At 35.3% G+C, this 21,311-nt stretch overlaps 1 protein-coding gene across 1 annotated transcript in view; it reads left to right on the forward strand.

The window, feature by feature from the left end:
* Positions 1–4,723, forward strand: part of LOC107725861 (mirror-image polydactyly gene 1 protein-like) — a 47,723-nt gene extending 43,000 nt beyond the window's left edge. The window contains exons 11-12 of the mRNA XM_016535267.1: positions 4,304–4,411; positions 4,682–4,723. Coding sequence (XP_016390753.1) covers positions 4,304–4,411; positions 4,682–4,723 — 150 coding nt within the window. The remainder of the gene's footprint in view (positions 1–4,303; positions 4,412–4,681) is intronic.
* Positions 4,724–21,311: the final 16,588 nt, after the last annotated feature.

The following is a 21,311-nucleotide window of genomic DNA, read 5'->3' on the forward strand; positions in this document are numbered from 1 at the left end:
AACCCAACAGTTGGGTTAGTCCATATTTGACCCAAAGTTGGGTTGAAACAACCCAGCATTTTTTAGAGTGTACATTTATTTGATTACAAATACAGTAAGAACAGTAATATTGTGCAGTATTATTACAATTTAAAATAATTGTTTTCTATTTAAAAATATTATAAGATGAAATTGTATTCCTGTCATGCAAAGCTGAATTTTCAGCATCATTAATCCAGTCTCCAGTGTCACATGATTCTTCAGAAATCATTCTAATATGCTGATTTGCTGCTCAAGAAACTTTGATGAATAGAAAGTTCTAAAGAGCAGCATTTATTTGGATCAGAAATCTTGTGTAACATTATAAATGTCTTTACAGCCACTTTTAATAAATGTAATGCATCCTTGCTGAATTAATAAGTCCTTAATGAATTAATAAAAGTATTAATTTAATTTTAAAAAAAGTCTTACTGACCCCCAAAGTGTATATTTTTTATTACTTTTTAAAATATATTTTATTTATATGTTATATATTATATTTATATCTTTTTTTTTTAACATGATATGTGACCCTGGACCACAAAACCAGTCTTAACCTCCTGAGACCCTGCATCCTCATATGAGGACATTATATTTTAGTGAATTTCTCTGAGACTGTACATGCCACAGTTTTAAGTCTGGATGTCCTGTACAGGCTTTTCAGAGATACTAAATGTTTGGATGTTTCACCATGACCACTCCCCTTTATACAAAGTTTGGTAAAAAAAATCCTGAAAACTAAAAATGTATTGGTGATTTAAAAAAAAATCAATTGTTTTTGCCTATGCATGTTTCATTCATGTCCCGATGTCCTCTACCAAGGACGTAGCATAATTTATGAATGAAATATTATTTTTTAATTTTTTTTGTTTACATTTTTTTAATGCTCTAAACAATGTAATGACATCAAAAAATACAAATTTTTTACTAAAATATTTTGCCGGGTCTTAAGAGGTTAAGTCGCTGGGGTATATTTGTAGTAATAGCCAAAAAAAACATTGTATGAGTCAAAATTATCGATTTTCCTTTTATGCCAAAAATCATTAGGATATTAAGTAAAGATCATGTTCCATGAAGATATTTTGTCAATTTCCTACCGTAAATATATCAAACCGTAATTTTTTATTAGCAATATGCATTGCTAAGGACTTCATTTGGACAACTTTAAAGGCGATTTTCTCAGTATTACCCTCAGATTTTCAAATATTTGTATCTCGGCCAAATATTGTCCTATCCTAACAAACCATACATCAATGGAGGAAAGCTTTCAGATGATGTATAAATCTCAATTTCAAAAAATTTAACCTTATGACTGGTTTTGTGGTCCAGGGTCACATATGCTATTATAGATATGCTATTATAGGCCATTTAATTTGTCTAAATAATATGTTCAAAGAATGTAAAAGGACTTGTTTTATTAAAAAAAAAAAAAAAATTAGGGAACACCAAAAAGTATTGTGAAAAAAATTGATTAATTGAGACCTTATGGTTAGTTTTTGCTCTGTTCATAGTGTAAATGTATCACTCAGAGTCTTCCGATTGACTGAGTCCTTTATTGGAGGTAGGCCAGATTCATAAAAGAAATCCTGTCGTGCACACAAATTCAGCTGGAAAGCCAACCATGACAACCTGTGTCAACCTCTCTGATATGAACAGAAGGCCAGGTGTCAGTCTTCTAACTCCGCCCAAAGCCCACCAGCACATCACTGCCAAATGCTGCCCTGCGTTTTCATTGGGGCCAAAAACCTGAATCTGTGGGGCAATTTCAGAAGTAAGTTGCAAACCCCACGCCAAATCCCTCAGAGACCGGAATGGGTCCTCTCTCTATCCTCAAGGATATCTCCCTCCCCTGCCGTTCCTCCCATCTCTCTCCTCATCTCGTAGGGATTAGAGCCCGGCTGCAGGCAGAGGGCCGCCACATCCCTTTGGCCTGCCGGAATATGAAAAGCTGGATAAGTGCTGGAGGAAATAAATCTTATTCTCACTTCCATCCTCTCCTCACAGTTAACGCGGCGAATAAGATCCCCTTCGTTACGTCCCTGCGCCGGGCGCTTATTGAATTTCTCTTGATCTTGATAGAGTGCTGATTGTTAAAGTGAGAGAGGAAATGAAGTCGCATCTCGTGGTGAATTAAGGTTGGCTTGAGGTATTCTGCTGATTTTTTTTTTTACGCTCGTCGAACATGTCACGTGGTTCAGACCTCTCATTCATGCTCTTGTGTTGTTGTGCTTTTTAATATGGATTAAAAAGTTAAAATAGATGAATATGTCTGTTCCTACACCCCATTTCGCCCCAACTGCAGCTATTTTTGGTGCGCTAACGGCCTTTTGCGTCACCGCAGAGGTGCATTCTGATTAAAATACGTTTCCCTCTAAAAGACATCTGCTGCCCGAGAACCATAACTCAGGCTGACACTAAAGAGGAGCTGTGTGTTTTGTCTGGACGGCGGTGGTATTATTTTAGTCTGCAGAGGAAAGAGACAGGAGTGGGGTCGGTGGCTGAGAGGCTTGTTTGCACGGGCGCTACTCTTTGAGACGGCTGAATGTTGAAACATAGGGACTTGTCAGGCCGTGAGGATGGTTTACATTCCTGGTAAGTGTCCGTCGATCCTGGAATGTGCACATGGAGAGGAGCACATATGGACTGGTAGAAAACAAGCCTGCTTACAATAATACCCACCAAAGAGCTGGTCACGTCAGTGTGTGTTTAAAGCGCCTGTTTGTCTGTCTGACAGCCGGCCAGAGAGTCTCGTACTGCATTGGAAAATGAGGATAGGCCTTGTGAATAAGGAATTATGTATAGGCGCTTGTGGTATTGATTAAAAGTACTACTCGGTTATATTTGAATGTAGTGAAACGATTTTCATCATTTTGTGTTTATAATTGTTTTAGTATTTATAGTATTTGAGCGACTGACACTGGTAGTTTACCCTGAAGCATGTAAAACCACTTTGCCTTATGCCACTTTTGGAAAAATGCATTATTATATATTATAAATTTCACATTTACATGGTTATATTTTGCTTTGATATAATATTCATTTAGGTACATTTAGTTAAGCCATTGTTTACACAGTTTACCTCAAAAGACATGTAGTTTAATTTGTTGGAAAAATGAAGAATTTTGTCATTCTCAATAATTTACATGATTATAAATATTTCTTTTACTTATTTATTTATTTTATTTTATTTGGGTTGATTTTTACTCATTTAATTATTTTTTAATTATTCTTTTTTTATATAAATTTGCTTTGGCATGTAATTAATTGTACCTATATAACATTACTATTAGTACAATTAGTGGGAAAATTAAGTTAAGTTAAATTGAAAAACGTTTATAATTCTTTTGACAAATAATTTACATGGTTTTAGTTTTTTATTATTATATATTAATTTTTTTAATTTTTGATGAATTTGCTTATTAATTTTACAGGTACATGCAAATAAATAAATATATAATAGTAATAAAAAACAAGCAAACAAACAAAAAACTTTTATGGCATCTCTCAAACACAAGTAGTTGTCTGCCATTTTTTTAAATACTTGAATACTACTTAGTTACTGAAGTGGTTTAAACTACTTGTCTTTCCCCTCTGTGGACGTTCCACAGCACTCCATTGAATTTCGTGCATATTTTTCCTCATAAAAGACAGTGATTTTATTTTTGAACTATACCACAAATGAGTCTGTCCCTCCAGGGATCACAGACACAAACGGAGAGTAATATCAGTAAGTGTGTGCTGAGGTTCTTACAGTAAATATAGTAATAACTGAGAATGTAGGTTTATACCCTGCAGAGATTTCACCTCTCTTAGAACTGACTTACATACACATGATTTTTCCATGTGGCAGTGCAACACAGGGTTCCTGAGCCAACTTTAATGCAAATATTATTTAAACGCTTTCAAAAAAGTTATAATCATATTTGTCCACCAGTGATTTGCAGTTTAAAATATTCTGTCAATATAATACTCCCCACTCTTCAAAAAAAGAAAAAACAATTATATTCCATAAGATTGTAAGACTGTAATATCCAACCAGTTGTTTTAAAATGTAAATATAATAAACTATAATGCATGGTGGAAATTTCTGAGAAACATCTGTCCCACTGTACAGAACCAGTGCATTGAATGTGACCTAATAGGATCATTTAACATCATTTTGGCTTGTTTAGTTAATGCAAAAGCAACCAAGTGTCAAAGCAAGTGTCTTTTAGCTGGTCTAATCACCTGGGTAAATTCTGATTTAATGCATTCAAGTGATCCCGTTTCTCTCTCTCTTCCCCAGTGCAAGCGTCTGGAACAAGAGCTGCTTCGTGTGAAAGAGCCGTGCCATAATTCTGCAAACAGCACCCGCCACCTGGCCACCCAAAACAATCGGGAACGAGCGAGCAAGGTAAAACACACACACACACACACACACCTCCCACGTGGGAAGAAGCCTCTGGAAATTAATGTCATGAGCCCTTGGGTTAGCCTGCGCTAGCTTTCACCGAATACACAAAACACGCCAGGGTGTTTGCCAACAACACCATTCTCGAATCCGACCTTCACCGTACGTGCAGTTCCGCATATGATGCCCCGGCCCCTTTATCAGCCCGTCATTACACTCTCCACTGTATCATTCATTAACTTCTATTTGCTCTCTCCTGCTCTTGTTTTCCAGCGATTTGCAGCGATAGACTGGCGGCCCCGGGTGTCTGTTTGACAGGGTTTTAGGATGACACGGGCTGGTCAGTGTGCTGCAATGCCTCGCCGCGGGTCTGTCAGGGAGACGCAGGGCAAACATGAGCCTATTTGATTTGCTGTATTTATCTGATGCAGCCAGAGCCCTTGAGTTTAATGCAGTGCTGTAAAAGGGCCGTCATTAGATAGAGCTGAGTAAACATGCGCTGAGAGAGACTGGGGCGAGTATGGGTGCTGAGTCAGGGCCATTCCCCGGACCTTAACACAATTACTAACCTGCATCTTAAGTGTATATACTAATGCACTTCATTTGATGTCATCATCCACTTAAGATGTCAGAGTGGAGGTTGAGCTTGTGTTATTGTTAGTGTGGTGACAGTTTTTATTTGATTTAATTTGATTACTTAGCGTGTGTATTTTTCCTTTCGATATACAGTTTTATTCATTGCATATGTACATATGAGTGCAATGGCAGTGAAATTATTATTCTTTAATAGTATATTATTAATAGTAATAACAAAAAGTTAGACAATTTCATAATAATAAATGTTATTATTTATTTTACATGATAATAAGAACAACAAGAAAAGTTAATATTAGATAATTTAATAAATAATAAATCCAAAGAAATTATTAAATTTTATTATTATTTATTTACTGTACTTAAATGATGGTGATGATGATGATTATTATTTAATAAATCAATAATAAATCAAAATAAAGTATTTTATTATTTATTTATTTTATGTAATTTATTTAATAAAGATAATTTAATAAATTAAAATTTAGTAATAATAGAAATTATTTTATTATTACTTGTTTTCCAGCGATTTGCAGCGATAGACTGGCGGCCCCGGGTGTCTGTTTGACAGGGTTTTAGGATGACACGGGCTGGTCAGTGTGCTGCAATGCCTCGCCGCGGGTCTGTCAGGGAGACGCAGGGCAAACATGAGCCTATTTGATTTGCTGTATTTATCTGATGCAGCCAGAGCCCTTGAGTTTAATGCAGTGCTGTAAATGGGCCGTCATTAGATAGAGCTGAGTAAACATGCGCTGAGAGAGACTGGGGCGAGTATGGGTGCTGAGTCAGGGCCATTCCCCGGACCTTAACACAATTACTAACCTGCATCTTAAGTGTATATACTAATGCACTTCATTTGATGTCATCATCCACTTAAGATGTCAGAGTGGAGGTTGAGCTTGTGTTATTGTTAGTGTGGTGACAGTTTTTATTTGATTTAATTTGATTACTTAGCGTGTGTATTTTTCCTTTCGATATACAGTTTTATTCATTGCATATGTACATATGAGTGCAATGGCAGTGAAATTATTATTCTTTAATAGTATATTATTAATAGTAATAACAAAAAGTTAGACAATTTCATAATAATAAATGTTATTATTTATTTTACATGATAATAAGAACAACAAGAAAAGTTAATATTAGATAATTTAATAAATAATAAATCCAAAGAAATTATTAAATTTTATTATTATTTATTTACTGTACTTAAATGATGGTGATGATGATGATTATTATTTAATAAATCAATAATAAATCAAAATAAAGTATTTTATTATTTATTTATTTTATGTAATTTATTTAATAAAGATAATTTAATAAATTAAAATTTAGTAATAATAGAAATTATTTTATTATTAATTTTGCTTAATTATTTTATTATTACTTATTTATTTTACTTAAATTATTATTGAAATGTTAATTTATTAAAGGAGTCATATGATGCTGATAAAAAGAACATTATTTTGTGTATTTGGTGTAATGAAATGTGTTTATGCGGTTTAAGGTTCAAAAAACACATTATTTTCCACATACTGTACATTATTGTTTCTCCTCTATGCCCCGCCTTTCTGAAACGCGTCGATTTTTACAAAGCTCATCGGTCTGAAAAAGCGAGACGCCTTCTTTCATTGCGTGAACATTTGGGCGGCGTTATGTTAATGTTATGTTAAATCTTCCCACATCGTGACGTAGACATGTGGGGGCGTGTTGGAACGAGCCGTTTTAGGTAGGCGTGGCTGACTCTTAACTTTTATAAAGAATATCTCTTTGGATTTGAGACTTTAGTCTTTGCAACTTTACAGATCTTCTTTATGCACCAAGTGCTTGTAACACTTCAATGAGAAATGTGACCCCTTTAAATAAATGTTAATTCTCCTTGTTGTCATCTTATTTATTTATTTAGCCCTAATTTTAAAAAAGTGGTTTAAGGAAAAGTATTTCAGATGCTTATTTATTCATGCGTATTTCTAGGCCTGTAATCACTTGTTTTGATGGTGTAGCCATATGATAAACATTTGCTGTCAGATTCACAGTTTATGAAACGAACCAATGGTGAAGGGCAAAACTGATCATAACAATATTCCAGTTTCGTGATATCACAGATTTTATGATTAACAAATAGATGCCGGTTTGTTTGTAATTTAGTCGTGATGATTTGGATTGTGGTCTGAAAATGCTGGGATGCAACTGTGCCACATGGCAACCATTACCGGTAGATATGAAATAATTATTTATAATCTGATAAAAAGGTCCAGTCTGTCTCCAGGCAAAGCTTTCTAAAGATTTTTAAAAAATTATATTTCACATTTAAGACGGTTCGGCTGATGGCTTATTAAGAAATATATTAAATTTTGTTATTAATGTAGCACTTGGTTTTTCTATAAATCCCCTTAATTATAGATTGACTCCTGGGATTACAGAGCGGGGTTTTTAATTTAAAACGAAATGGGAACAGCTGTCGTAAATTTAGTCAACAGTGCCAGGAACATATCCACAAAACAATTTAAAAATGAACAGGACTTCCACTTATCGATTGACATTTTACTTTAAAGAAAGCCGGAGGAAATCTGCAGGGTGAAAAAAAGAGTTGAGTTTAAGATGATGAGCAAAGACTTATCGTCCTCAGATCTTTATATTTAGCTTTTAGCTCACACTAACTTTCAGGGATTTCATTTGGATGATTAATTTCAAGGTTTTTAATCGCCACACTCTTTAAGGATAAAGAACGTTAAGCAGTGCTCTTTTTTTATATGGAAATAATGATCAAAGATAGGCCAGTTGTTTTTTTTCTTTTCTCTTTTCAATTAAGATGGAAATTAGGGGTGTAGTTAGTGTTTGTTGTCATTTCATCATCATTTTTCACCAGAACAGCAAAGCACCTGCAAATAGTTTTTTGGCTTGTGACTTTTGTCAGTTGATAGCACCCAGGGCTATTCCTTGTCTTATCTCTTCGGTCCGTCTCATTTTTACCTCGGTGCATGTAAAAGAACCTGTTCAACAACCATCTCAGAGCCGTCACACTAAATGTATCTTACAGCTTTATTGTGGGTCAGGTTTTGCTATCTTTGTGGCCACCAGTTGCCCACAGTAAAAAATGACCTACAATAACAAAAAATGGGCTAAATAATGTCTAATTAAAATCTAAAATGTCTAGAATGTGTATAGAAGGGTGTGCTTGTGTTTTAAGGTGCAATAATTATCAGGCACGCATTTAATCTGTGTGCATCCTTACCCCTTGCATGTTCATTTTTATCTATTTAGCTAATTTGACTACAATTTCAGCACTATTTAACACATTTTCCAATGTTTAAATCTTTTCTACAGGATTGCTCGGATTTTCCCCTCCAAATTAGACATAGAAAATGCAAAATAATCTGCCAATTTCATCTGAGATCTTAAATTTAAAACAATATGTTTACTGGAATTCCTGACTATAATTTAAAGTGTGTGTGTGTGTGTGTGTGCGTGTGTGTTAGCAAGAAAGCAGCTTTGTTGGGACCAATTTTAGGTAATTTCATGAGAATAAAAGGCAAACCGTTTTGGCAATGTCTTGACAAAAAACAAGATTCATTAAGGGACAAAAATGGCCAAAAAATTGTTAATTGTTACAGTCTCTAAAGATTAGAATTATCTTACATTAACATATTACAGATTCATGTATATGCTGGTTTGTCGGCAGGTTTTAGTTTGAAGCGCGCGAGTCCCTCTAAATGCTGAGTGGGGGATGTGGACGAGAGCTTTGCCCTCGCTCTGAACCACCTGTGTTTGCTCTGCAGCTTTTCCCTCTGCATTAAAAGCAGTGAAGTGATCTCACACGCCTGCTCCTGCCCCCATCACTCTCTAGGCCTAGACCTCACCTTTAACTCTGATTTCATCTGCTCTGACCCTCATGGATCATTAAATGTGGATAATATTATCTTGATGGGGTTTTGTTTGTTGCCTCTTTGCTGTCAGTTTCCCCCAAAATGCCACTTCTGTTTAAATTGAAAATACTGAAATAATTCTGTGGAACACAAAAGTAGAAGCCAAAGCTTTCAAATCTCATTTGCATTTGTGTGCATTCAAACCTGCCACAGTTAATACCAGTGAATTAATACCAACATCTTGTCACGTTTGAATGTTTGAAATTGAATTAACTAACTTGAAACATAGCAAACTAGTTATATGGACTACTTTTATGATAATTTTATGGTGCTTTTTTTTTACTTTGATAGTCCCTGTTCACTATATGTGACCCTGGAGCACAAAACCAGTCTTAAGTCGCTGGGGTATATTTGTAGCAATAGCCAAAAATACATTGTATGGGTCAAAATTATTGATTTTTCTTTTATGCCAAAAATCATTAGGATATTAAGTAAAGATCATGTTCCATGAAGATATTTTGTAAATTTCCTACTGTAAATATATTAAAACTTAATTTTTGATTAGTAATATGCATTGCAAAGAACTTCATTTGGACAACTTTAAAGGCGATTTTCTCAATATTTTGTTTTTTTTTGCACCCTCAGATTCCAGATTTTCAAATAGTTGTATCTCGGCCAAATATTGTTCTATCCTAACAAACCATACATCAATGGAAAGCTTATTTATTCAGCTTGTTTCCCTCTTTTTGACCCTTATGACTGGTTTTGTGGTCCAGTGTCACATATAATTTTGTCCTATAGAAAAGAACGAAATGGTGCCATTTGCTTAAAATTAATCACTGAATCTAATAACACATATATTTAACTATTCAAAATGTGTTTTGGTCAATCTCAGGTGACTTTATTGCATTTTTTACAAGGTTTCTAAGTGGAAAATTAGTGCATTTTTCTCAGTCCTGTTGCCTGTAGTCTTTTAAAAAGCAAGTTTAAAAGCATGTCAAATAATTCCTTTGTTTTCATCTTAAGAAATTGTTTATTTTAAAGAAATGGTTGGTTACATGTTCAAATAGCTGATATTTGTGACAAAAAATAATTATATTTGCGTTCAAGCTGTATTTTCCTAGAAACCACAAATAATTTTTTTTCTTTTAAAGTAGACCAAAACCTCAAGCTTGTCAATTTATTTATTTATTTTATTATTATTATTAATTTTTTTCCTTGTATGTCTGATTTTTATTTTATTTTTTATAAACAATTGGATAAATGATGGAGTAAACATAATAAAAGGAATTATTTTGCAGAATATTTTTGGTGTTCCACAGAAGAAAGAAATTCATAAAGTTTTGGAATGACATGGGGGTGAATAAATTATGAAAGAAGTTACATTTCTGGGTGAACTGTTCTTTTAGCTGATTCTCTGTTTTATGTCTGAGCTGGAGCCTAACAGCATGCATGCTGTTGACACATTGAGCCCTGGTGCTCAGGCATTTGAATCTGACCTGCATCATATCCTGGTTTAATTCCCCCTAAAATAAATGATAGTGGGTCCTCATAAAGATTGCATAAAAACACCTTTTTTAGAGCATGCAATTCTTTGCAGATGTCTCCGTTGTTTAGGAGAAGGTGTGAGTCTTCCTGGTGTTTTAAAGCCAGGGGCATCAGCTGTTACGAGAGAGATTTATGAGTGTGTTCTGCAGAGGAGGGCTCTCATGTATTTGGGCTCTTTGTTGTCAGACGAGGATGCGAGACTTTTGTCTCTGTCCTGTCGAACTGAATATGTTTGATCAGACATCATCAGGTGACCGGCTCGGAAATAGAGAAGGGTGCGTGTGTTTCAGAGGATTAGTCCTTATGATAAAGTGGCTGTTGAGTCCAGTTCACATTTGTGTTACATGTGAAAAGCATTTAAGCTTTTGCAACACTTGGAATAAGTTTTAGTTTGCTTAATAGTTTAGCAGATACTTTTAGGCATTTATTGGATATTGGAAAAGTGCAGGTTAGAGATGTGAATGTAATCTGACAGTAAAAAAAAAAAAGTACAATTTAGCATCCATTTAAAAAGAGTACTTATTACAGAAATAATATACTTTAAAGGAATACTTAAGTGCAAACTCAATGTAATGTTTTTGACACCTAATTGTATGTTAATTGCAATAAAATGAGTATGCATAATAGTGTAAATTATATTAAATGGAATTAGCTTAACTTTTTTTGGCCCACTTAAGTAGTGGATTAAGTAAATCTTTATATGTAATTTCATAATTCTATTGTCTTTAAAATATTGTTTAAGTGTACTGCTGAATGTGCTGACAAGTATTTATGGTAAACTAAAATATACTTTCATTTTTGCTGTCATTTCTATTAGAACTTGTACAGTATGTCATGCATTTAAGTATATTTGTAATTTCACATTTTTAATGATGAAGCAACAATGTCATGAACATGTCAACACATGTCATGAATATGAAGGTTTTTTTATGCATGTTTATGACAACTGTCATTAAGTGTCATTCGCTCAGTTATGTAATTTTTAATGCAAAGATGACATTGTTTGAGATGTCTTTGTTATGGGCTATGGTTAGGGGTAAGGGTAGGGGTAGGGTTAGGTTAGGGTTAGGTCAAATAATAAACATGTCATAAACATGCATAAAACCTCCTTCATATTCATGACATGTGACATGTCATGATTATGAAGGTGTCATGTCAGTCTTATGCACACCCCTTCAAGTAAAGTGTTACCAAAAAAAAATCTTTGAGTGCATTGCAAGTGAACATTCATACAATTAAAGGGTTAGTTCACCCAAAAATGAAAATTCGGCTGCATTTTACTCACCCCAGAGGCATCCTAGGTGTATATGAGTTTCTTCTTTCAGACGAATCCAGTCGGAGTTATATTAAAAATTGTCTTTGATCTTTCAAGCTGTTTAATGCCACTCAGTGGGTGTTGCATTGCTTCAGTCCATAAGAACTTAAATAAAAATCGCCCATCCATAAAAAAAACTGTCTCTCACGGCTCCGGGGGGTGAACAAAGAAAATCAACTTTGTTTACATGATCAAAGGAAGCAAAGTTTCCTTACTTTAGAAAAGGAAAACCAGTTTCCTCTTGGCTTATATCGAAATCCTCTGACATTCTTCTTTACAAATCCTCGTTTTGTACTTCTAATTCTTGACCGTTGTTTTGTTTTGATCTCTCCGCTGCGTTTCCGCGTGCGTCACTTCTGAGCGGCGCATGTGCAAAGCCGACCTCATACGCCATCCGCCCAGAACTGCTTCTGTTTACAACAGTGATCGCAAGCTAGATTCAAGTGATTATTACGTTTTGAATATGGATATTATAACTCCGACTGGATTCGTCTGAAATAAGAAAGTCATATACACCTAGGATGCCTCGGGGGTGAGTAAAACACAGCCTAATTTTCGTTTTTGGGTGAACTAACCCTTTAAATCCACTTCTTAATTTTTTACACTGTAAAAAGGGGGAGGAAAGTATTTTTGAAGTATGTTTTACAAGGAAACACTGAAATTTTCATGTTTAAGTCAATGTGTTACTTGCCATTTCTTTGTAATTAGTAAAAACTGTTTCAAAGCCAATTTGTTTTTCAGTGTACCTCTAAGACTCCTAAATATGAAATTATCCATTTTATGGTTAACTAATTTGGCATAGTGGTTTAGTTCACACTGTTGTTTGTCAGGGCAGGCCAATGTGCTGAATACTTAGTAGGTGTTATGTAAATGTGGGTGGTGATATGTTAATGTAATTATTGCTGTGATGTCATAACCATGATGATTTAACGTTTTTGCAGCTTAGTTTTCATAAAAGGGCTGAATGATGTGCTTTGCAACTGTTTATTTATTTCAAAAGAGCAAGAAAAATCCTTTTTTCCATGATATGTACCATCTAACATTTTGCACAACCACTTATAAGTGGCAGCGTTCGGTGACCTCTGACAAGATACGGGCCGTGCAGCTTTAAATGAGCTCCAGTCAGAGCGACGGAGCGGACTGTGACACCGCTGATAACCTCCATGACATCCTCTTCTCCCCACTGGGTCAGAAAGGCCACGACCAGCCCACCTCTGCCCCACCAAACGCTCGCTCGTAAAGGTCAAGGCTGCGACCCTCCTTTGCAGGGCTTAATCTCTACAGGTTATCACGTTACTCTGGGAACCTAATTTGGATAATATTGTAATGAATGCTGATAAAATACATAAGATTAAAAGAATTGTGCTTTGAAGTCGAGCTCCCCTCCCTGTTGGAGAAAAGTACATATTGACTTTAGAGGTTTGAGGCTTTTTGATGTTCTCTTTGACTTGCGAGACCTGCGCTCCAGTAATTAGAATGATTGGGGCCGCACCAGCGGAAGCTGCATGTGCTTATGGGTAAAAGTGTTTCGGGGATTTAAATGCACCGGGCGTTCGAGTCATAGGCCTGCTTCCGTTGCAGTCATGCACTGTGGTACGAAAGCACACAGACTTATCTATAGCATGCAAAGATTGCATTTGCATTTGTGTCTTTAGCCTGCAGTTGACGATTTTTAATCACTGGCTGCATCAGAGGTGTATAACAGTTCTCTTCAAGTTATAAACAGTTATTCTTCCAGAAACGTTAATAGAACATTGATTTACAGTTATCTGATTTTTAATAACACTGTAAAAACGTTAGCACAAAAACTTTATTTAAGCATTGTTCATGAAATGTTTTTTCTTAAACATTTTATTTGTTAGTGTGTCTAACGTTTTTTAAATGTTGCTACCTACTACTTTCAGATGGTTCAGAAAACATTCAGAAGTAATATTCCCATAATGTTTGCAAAATTATAAAATGGAAGGTTCTCTTAATGTTTTCTCTAACTGAACTAAACTAAAATTTTAAGCATTTAAAAGACTGGTCATTTTAAATGTTCAGAGAACATTCAGAAATAACGTTTTCATGACTTATTGAGAATGTTAGAAAACATTCTTTGAACATGTTTAAAAAAACATGTATTATTCATGTAATGTTTTACGGAAACATTTTAATTGTTTGTTATTTTATTTTGTCTAACATTTTTTAAACATTTAAAATAACATTTTTGTAACTTGATAGGAACGTTAGAAAAACATTCTTGGAACACAATTTGTTAAAAACTATTTCTGCACCGTTCTTGGAATTTTTTTTTCTGAAACATTTTAATTGATAGTTATTTAATTTGTTTAAAGTATTTTAAATGTTGCTACTTGCTAGTTTCAGAAGTGACATTCACATAATATCTGCACAATTATGCCGTGGAACATTCCCTTTATGTTTTTTCTAACGTTCACATAACCAAGAAAAATACACTTAAAAAAATTTACATTTTAAATGTTCACAAAACATTCAGAAATACTGTTTTCATAACTTAATGGGATTGTTAGCAATTTGCATTCTTTAAAGACTTTTATTTGTTAGCTGGGCATGTTGCATGCCTGCAAGTGACATTATTGTGAAGTATTGCAGATTTTGGCTATTGTGCTCCACTTGATTTTAGTGAAAAATAAACTCTCATTCAGTGCATCTTGATAAGATACTGCTCAGTATCGAACAGGTGCCAAACTGAATGTGTTTTGCAGACAATGCATCCAGTAGGATGAAAGCTTTCAAGCTTTATCGCAGTTTATGATACAGACGGCATTCATGTGTTTCTGAAGAAAACTGTTGAAATTCCAAGCCTATCAATGACACACCTCAATTCAACAAACCCTAGACTCTAGAGAGGGCCTAGAGAATAGCAAAAGTTACCATAGAGTCATTCATCTCCAGCGCTTATGATAACTCCAAGTCTTGCATTCATTTGAAGGAATAGTTCAACAAAGAAATTGTCATTATTTGCTCACCATCATGTCATTCCAAACCTGTATGACTTTCTTTATTGTGTGAAACACAAAAGGACACACTTTGATGAATGTCTGAGCTGCTGTTTTCAATATGACAAACATATATTGTGCTTTTTACTGTTAAGTTCCACTAATGGGATAAAAAGCACAAAAAAAAGTACATTTAAAGGCCAGTTCACACCAAAGGTGATAATTATATTGATAACTATGACTATAAAGTTTTAATAATCGTTCTAATTCTAAAACACTACGCAATGCAATGTGTCATTCAAAATATGGGGTAAAACACCTGGGGAAAAAATCATTACGGAATATTCCTTCATATTAGTAGTACTTTGGGCCATATTTTTATAGACTTTTCTTAGAGTCTAGTTCACACGTCTCATGCTTTCTTAAGTAATAGGATAACTTTGTATGAAAAACAGACCAGTTTACCTCAGTATTTGCTTAAAATCTTTCCTTTCCACTCTCAAATCTCATTTGCACTTCTACTCAAAGTTATTGTATGACTTTTGAAGATTTTGAATATAGCACACAAGAACTTTAAGTGCTTATTTGTCTTGTTTGAAGCTTGAAAATGTCTCCTTTCGTGCTCCTCTGGACACACAGGTGTGGAATAGCATGGAGGTCAGTAAATGACTGAATTTTCATTTTTGGGGAAACTATTTCTTTAACAGAAAACGGACATGTTGATCCACTGTCTTTCTCTTTTAACCCCCCTCTTCTCTGTTTGTCTTCTCAACTCTCCCTGTCTTTGTCCTTTCTCTGTCTCTTGCAGGGGGAAAATTGCAGGCTTTTTTTTACAGTAGCACAGGTTGTCGTGTTTGTTTAGACAGTCTCCATTGCGTCTGTCTCCTCGCCCAGCTGTTGATAGGATGAGCCCATCAATACATCTGTTTCAACGGCAGGTCATTAGCAGGGGTAAAGCGTTCCCAGTGGTCGCGATGGACTACCGCAGACCCACCCTCCCCGGTTCTTGTCTTCCAGCCAGAGGGCTTGTTTGCTTTACTTGGGGTTTATCTGTCAGTGAGGACGGCTTTGATAGACGATATGGAGTGAATATATTTGGCTCATAAACTGGCCGTGCTGGTTAAGTGAGCTGCATCCGGTTTCACAGAGACTACATCCGTGTGTATCAAGGACTTTCCATTTGCATTCACACATCTTATTAGATCTCTTCCGCATCTTGATGTAGATGATTGCGTGTTTGTGTTTCACTCCAAAAGGGTTTTACCACCCAATCACGCCATAGGAGAACTTTTGCTAACACTTTGCAATAAGGTTCAATTTGTTCAGTAGGTATTTTTTTAACCTTTTTTTTTTTTACAGCATTTATTCATCTACATTAATGTTAATTTATACAATTTTTAACATTTTAAGTTGAATAAATTAACATTAGTCAATGTTTTATTGACAGACATGAATTAACAATTAACAATAGTACACAAGTTGTTAAGGTTTTTTAATGTTTATTCTCACCAAGGCTGCATTTATTTGATTTTTTTTTTTAAATGTAATATTGTGAAATATATTTTCTATTTTTTTTTTGTGATGGCAAAGCTGAATTTTCAGCATCATTACTCCTGTCTTCAGTGTCACATGATCCTTCAAACATCTAATATGCTGATTTGCTGCTCTAGAAACATTTCTGATTATTATCAATGTTGAAAATAATTGTGCTGCTTAATATTTCTGTGGAAACCTTGATACATTTTTATAAGGATTCTTTAATGAATAGAAAGAACAGAATTTGTTTAAAATATAAGAAATAATTATTTGAAATAGAATTTATTTATTATAATTCAATTTATTTTATTTATGTTTATAATTTATTTATATAATTTGTTTAACATAATAAGGGTTTTTACTGCTACTTTTGATCAATTTAATGCATCCTTGCTGAATAAAAGTATAAATTTTTGTGAACAAATCTTGAAAAAATCTTAGAAAATGGAACCATATTTTAAAGTGGTACCAAACTTCTTTTAAGGTCCATTAAGACCTATTCTTTAGTTCCTTAAAAAATTATCCAGAAAATAACGCGCTTATCTGAAGATAAAACTTAAAACTTTTTAACCTCCAAAAAACTCACTTAATCTGAGAGGAGAGTTCTCTCTCTTGTAGTCTTTTCTGTCTGCCCCAGCAGGAGGAGGAGAAGGAACACATTGTATTTCCTCAGACAATCTGCATTGTGAGCGTCAGGGTGTCTAGCGCTGGTCCCCAGCCCCTGCCAATGTGGCTGCAGCGCTGAACCTTTAAAAGGAGAATCCTCCAGGCCCAACAAAGGCCAGAGTATGACTGCGTGTGTTTGCTCTCAGGATTGCCCGACCACCTCCATTGTGTCTTTTAGGATAACAGACAGTCTGTGTCACATGAAAGGGCAGCGAACAGATGAGAGAGAGAATGGGGTGGCAGAAAAAAATGTCTACGGCATGAACCTCAGGCTCTGATAGAACTGGCTCCGGATAGTGCAGCGTACACACGCTCCCCGCTGATAAAGAGAAACACTTAGGCAATTTTGTTCACTTGGGGTGGGTTGTTTTAATGGGTTATCATTGGCCGGCCGGTGAAGGAGGGGTTAGACTGTGAGTTTAAGGTGCTTTGTTTGAGCGTCAGCCAGGAGGGAGGCAGCGCTGGATAGACGTGTATTAACACCACAGGTCCCCATACGGTCCAACTCCCCAGTGATCACTCATTATCACACATGCTAACAGCTCGACCTGTCAACACTTGCAGCTCGATAGTCATTAGCAGATACAACGTACACATACATGAGCTCTCTTTTTCCAATACTCTTGCACTACACACAAGCCAAAGAGCACGGTTTCGATTTTCAGCTCAAATCGGATTTTTTTTTTTCCAGGTTTTTCACATGACCTTTTAAATCTGACCCACTAGTCTGAATAGTCCTAAACTGACCTGTAAGCATAAAACAACCTGCCCTGACATGTTCATCAAAAAAAATCATCATTAATATTATATTATGTTTTGTTATTTTATGAAGTTCGAAGAAATTCATAAACCATAAACATCTATGGATTAGCATTCATATTAGCATTAAATCTTATTGTTAATGCTAATATGTATTACATTATATAATAAAATTAGCATATAAATGATATATATACATATATTTTATAGTTTTTCAAATATTTTATAATATATATTTATGATTTTCTATATTTTTAAATATTTATTATAATGTATATATGTATATATAAACTAAAATAAATAAACACACACACACACACACATATATATATTTTATTTAATTAATGATGGCAAAGCCACAGTCTTTTGCGTAGTCTCTCTCTCATTTTGGTGTTTGATATTTGTGTTTATTATTAACTTTGTATATGAGGTAACACAGTAGCAAGTTGTCTGATCTCTGTAAAGATTTCTAATCATTCATCTCTCAGTGAACTGATTATCAGTGGCATTTATTTCCATTTTCTTTTGTTTTCCCCCTTTCATTCAAACCCCCACCGATTGAGCTGAAATGACTTATTCTCAGAAATCCTTGGATGTTGATAACACCAGTAGTTATGCCAAATTGCTAGATGGAAACTTTGAATTTATGTGATATTTATAACGCCTGTGGCATTAACAGACTTTATCCCCAAAACAGAGCAAACTGCAGCCGCTGCATTAGCCGTCTTCACTGTTCTGTGCAGCAAAATACATTTTGTAGATTGCATAGAACCCCTCCCAGCAAGCAGTGGCTGCTTTATCCAAATGCACAGCAGCGTTCCTGTCCAGGCTCAGCGCAAGAAATGTTCTTTTTTCACGAACGAGTGATCACAACTTTGGTGTTTGTGTTCGCCATTGGGCGTGTTCTCTTATTTCTGTGTTCTGTTGAGGAAAACGAGACATATTGAAACAACCACGGCCTTTATCAGCAGCTGTCAGCATGAGTGATTGGTGTAAGGAATGGTTGACAGTGGGACGTGGTCTGTAGTTAGTTTATATCCACATCAGGTTGCTATAGACACCTGTCAGTAGAATGTCTGTCTCTGCTTTGGCTGCGGTCTCTATGTACTTTTTTTTTGCATGTAGATAAATGCTCTCTATTAAAAGGTTATTTTACATTTGCCATCTGATAGCATTTTGTGGTGGTGTTAATGTTTAACTGGCCTGTAGAGTTAAAAGGGCAGGTTCGTTGGGATTCCACCCCTGTGATCAGGTATCTTACGGTTCTGGTTAATGTTTAACAGAGTCCTCAGGTCGCCTGTCTGGCAACCTTTATAACAAGACCAGCAAACACTGTTTTTAACAAGTAGCATATGTTTGGTTGAATGCAATGAATAGAATTTAGAGTTAATTAGTATTTCTTTTATTAGTGGGTCGCTGTTACTGTTACTCATACTTAAAAGAATAGTTCACCCAAAAATGAAAATTTGCTGATAATTTACTCTCCCACAGGCCATCCAAGATGTAGATGAGTTTGTTTCTTCATCAGAATAGATTTAGAGAAATTTAGCATTACGTCATTTGCTCACCACTGGATCCTCTGCAGTGAATGAGTGCTGTGAGAATGAGAATACAAACAGAAGATAAAAACATCACAATAATCCACAAGTAATCCACACCACTCCAGTCCATCAATTAATGTCTTGTGAAGTGAAAAGCTGCATGTTTGTAGTAAATAAATTCATTATTAGGTCTTTTAAAGTGCCCCTATTATGCCATTTGTAAGGTTCCTAATATTATTTTGGGAGTCTCCTACAATACATGCATGCAAGGTCAAAAAACGCTTTCGTTTTCTCAACATATGCATTTAATATCGCCTCATTTTCCAGAGATTCTCAAACAATTCGTTCAAAGCAGTTCTAAGATTCAGTCTCTCTAAACCCCTCTGTTCTGTAAGCCTACTCTGCTCTGATTGGTCAGATGGCCCAGTCTGTTGTGATTGGTCTACCGCGTACAGCACCTGTCAGAAACGATACGCCCGTTGCCATAGTTCCATGTTTTGAATGCTCGATAGAAAATATAAACATCTATTATTTATCATACTTACAAGTTGGGAGTCAGTGGAGCCAGCGGGTCCAAATAAACTGGGTACTGAGCCATCTTTCAAAAGCAAGCATTTTGTGAATTCTGTGTTGTACTCACCGAGATTAGAGAAGCGGTCGTCAGTAAAAATGACGTGTTTGAGGGCAGGTGAAGTTATTCGGGGCCTTATGCAAATATGTTACCCCATGATGTGTAGCCGTCACGGAAGTGGGATTCAAATTACTAAAGACTCATTCAGGCTTTTCAGAGTCGATTCTTTCTTTTGGGAGACAATAACTATTTATCGTGCACTTTTGGCTGTACAACTTTGCAGATCGTTTGTATTCACATACAGCTACATTACACACTGAATGAAAGGCAATATTCGAAATGGCATAATAGGGCCACTTTAACTTCAAACCATTGCTTCTGGATAAAATATGAGTCCTCTATCCATAATATTATTTTCTCCAGTGAAGAAGTAGTCTCTTCTGAATCAGAGAAATATGCACAGATCAAGTACATTTTACAAGCAAAAAGAGTCCAAAACAGTTCTTAACAAATATGTTGGTGGTTTTTGAAGTGAGAGGACAACAGGGGATGGACTTTTTCACCGGAGGAAGTGTTATTATGGATTATGGACTCAAAAAGCCAAAAGTAACTGTAAAGTTAAAACGCCTTAATTATGGATTTGTTTCTTAAAAACATGCAGCTTTTCACTTCACAAGATGTTAAATGATGGACTGGAGTCATGTGGATTACTTGTGGATTATTGTGATGTTTTATCAGCTGTTTGGACTCTCATTCTGACGGCACCCATTTACTGATCCATTGGTGAGCAAGTGATATAATGCTAAATTTCTCTAAATCTGTTCTGAAGAGAAAAACTCATCTACATCTTGGATGTCCTGAGGGTTAGTCAGTTTTTCAGTAAATTTTAATTCTTATATGTACGCTCTTAAAAATAATGGTTCTTAATTATAACTATGGTTCCATGAAGAACCTTTAACATCCATCCAATCTTTCCATTGCACAAAAGGTTCTTTATAGTGGAAAAAGGTTCTTCAGGTTATTAAAATATTCTTTGCACTAATAAAAAAAAAATGGTTCTTTTACAAACAGTTCACTGAAAGGTTCCTTGTGGAACCAAAAATGGTTCTTCTATGCCATTGCTGCAAACCCTTTTGAACCTTTATTTTTAAGAGTTTAGAATAATCACATATAATTTCACACATCTATCACAGCTTCTATTTAAACTGAGAACTGTGTACTAGACAGGTTGCGTTTATATGCCTGTTTATGGACCTCCAGCATACTAGCATCTCCATTCCTCTGAGCGGGACAGGAACGTCATATATCCTACTATATTCATCCTCATAAAGTAGGGACCAGTATGGACCAGTTGTGTCTGTGAGGGGGTGGGCAGACTTAGATAAGATAATCCATAGTGTGGCAATGCTTCTCTGCCCTTGTTTGTCACTGTCATTGGACCTTTGTACCTAATATGTTTGCATTTAATTAAACAAAGCACACAAATTTACATCACTTTCTCGACCATCAATATCACATCAGAATTGATTACCTCCTGCCTTAAAAAA

This window comes from Sinocyclocheilus rhinocerous, unplaced genomic scaffold, assembly GCF_001515625.1.
Source record: "Sinocyclocheilus rhinocerous isolate Xijiao unplaced genomic scaffold, SAMN03320098_v1.1 scaffold1004, whole genome shotgun sequence".
Lineage (NCBI taxonomy): Eukaryota > Metazoa > Chordata > Actinopteri > Cypriniformes > Cyprinidae > Sinocyclocheilus > Sinocyclocheilus rhinocerous.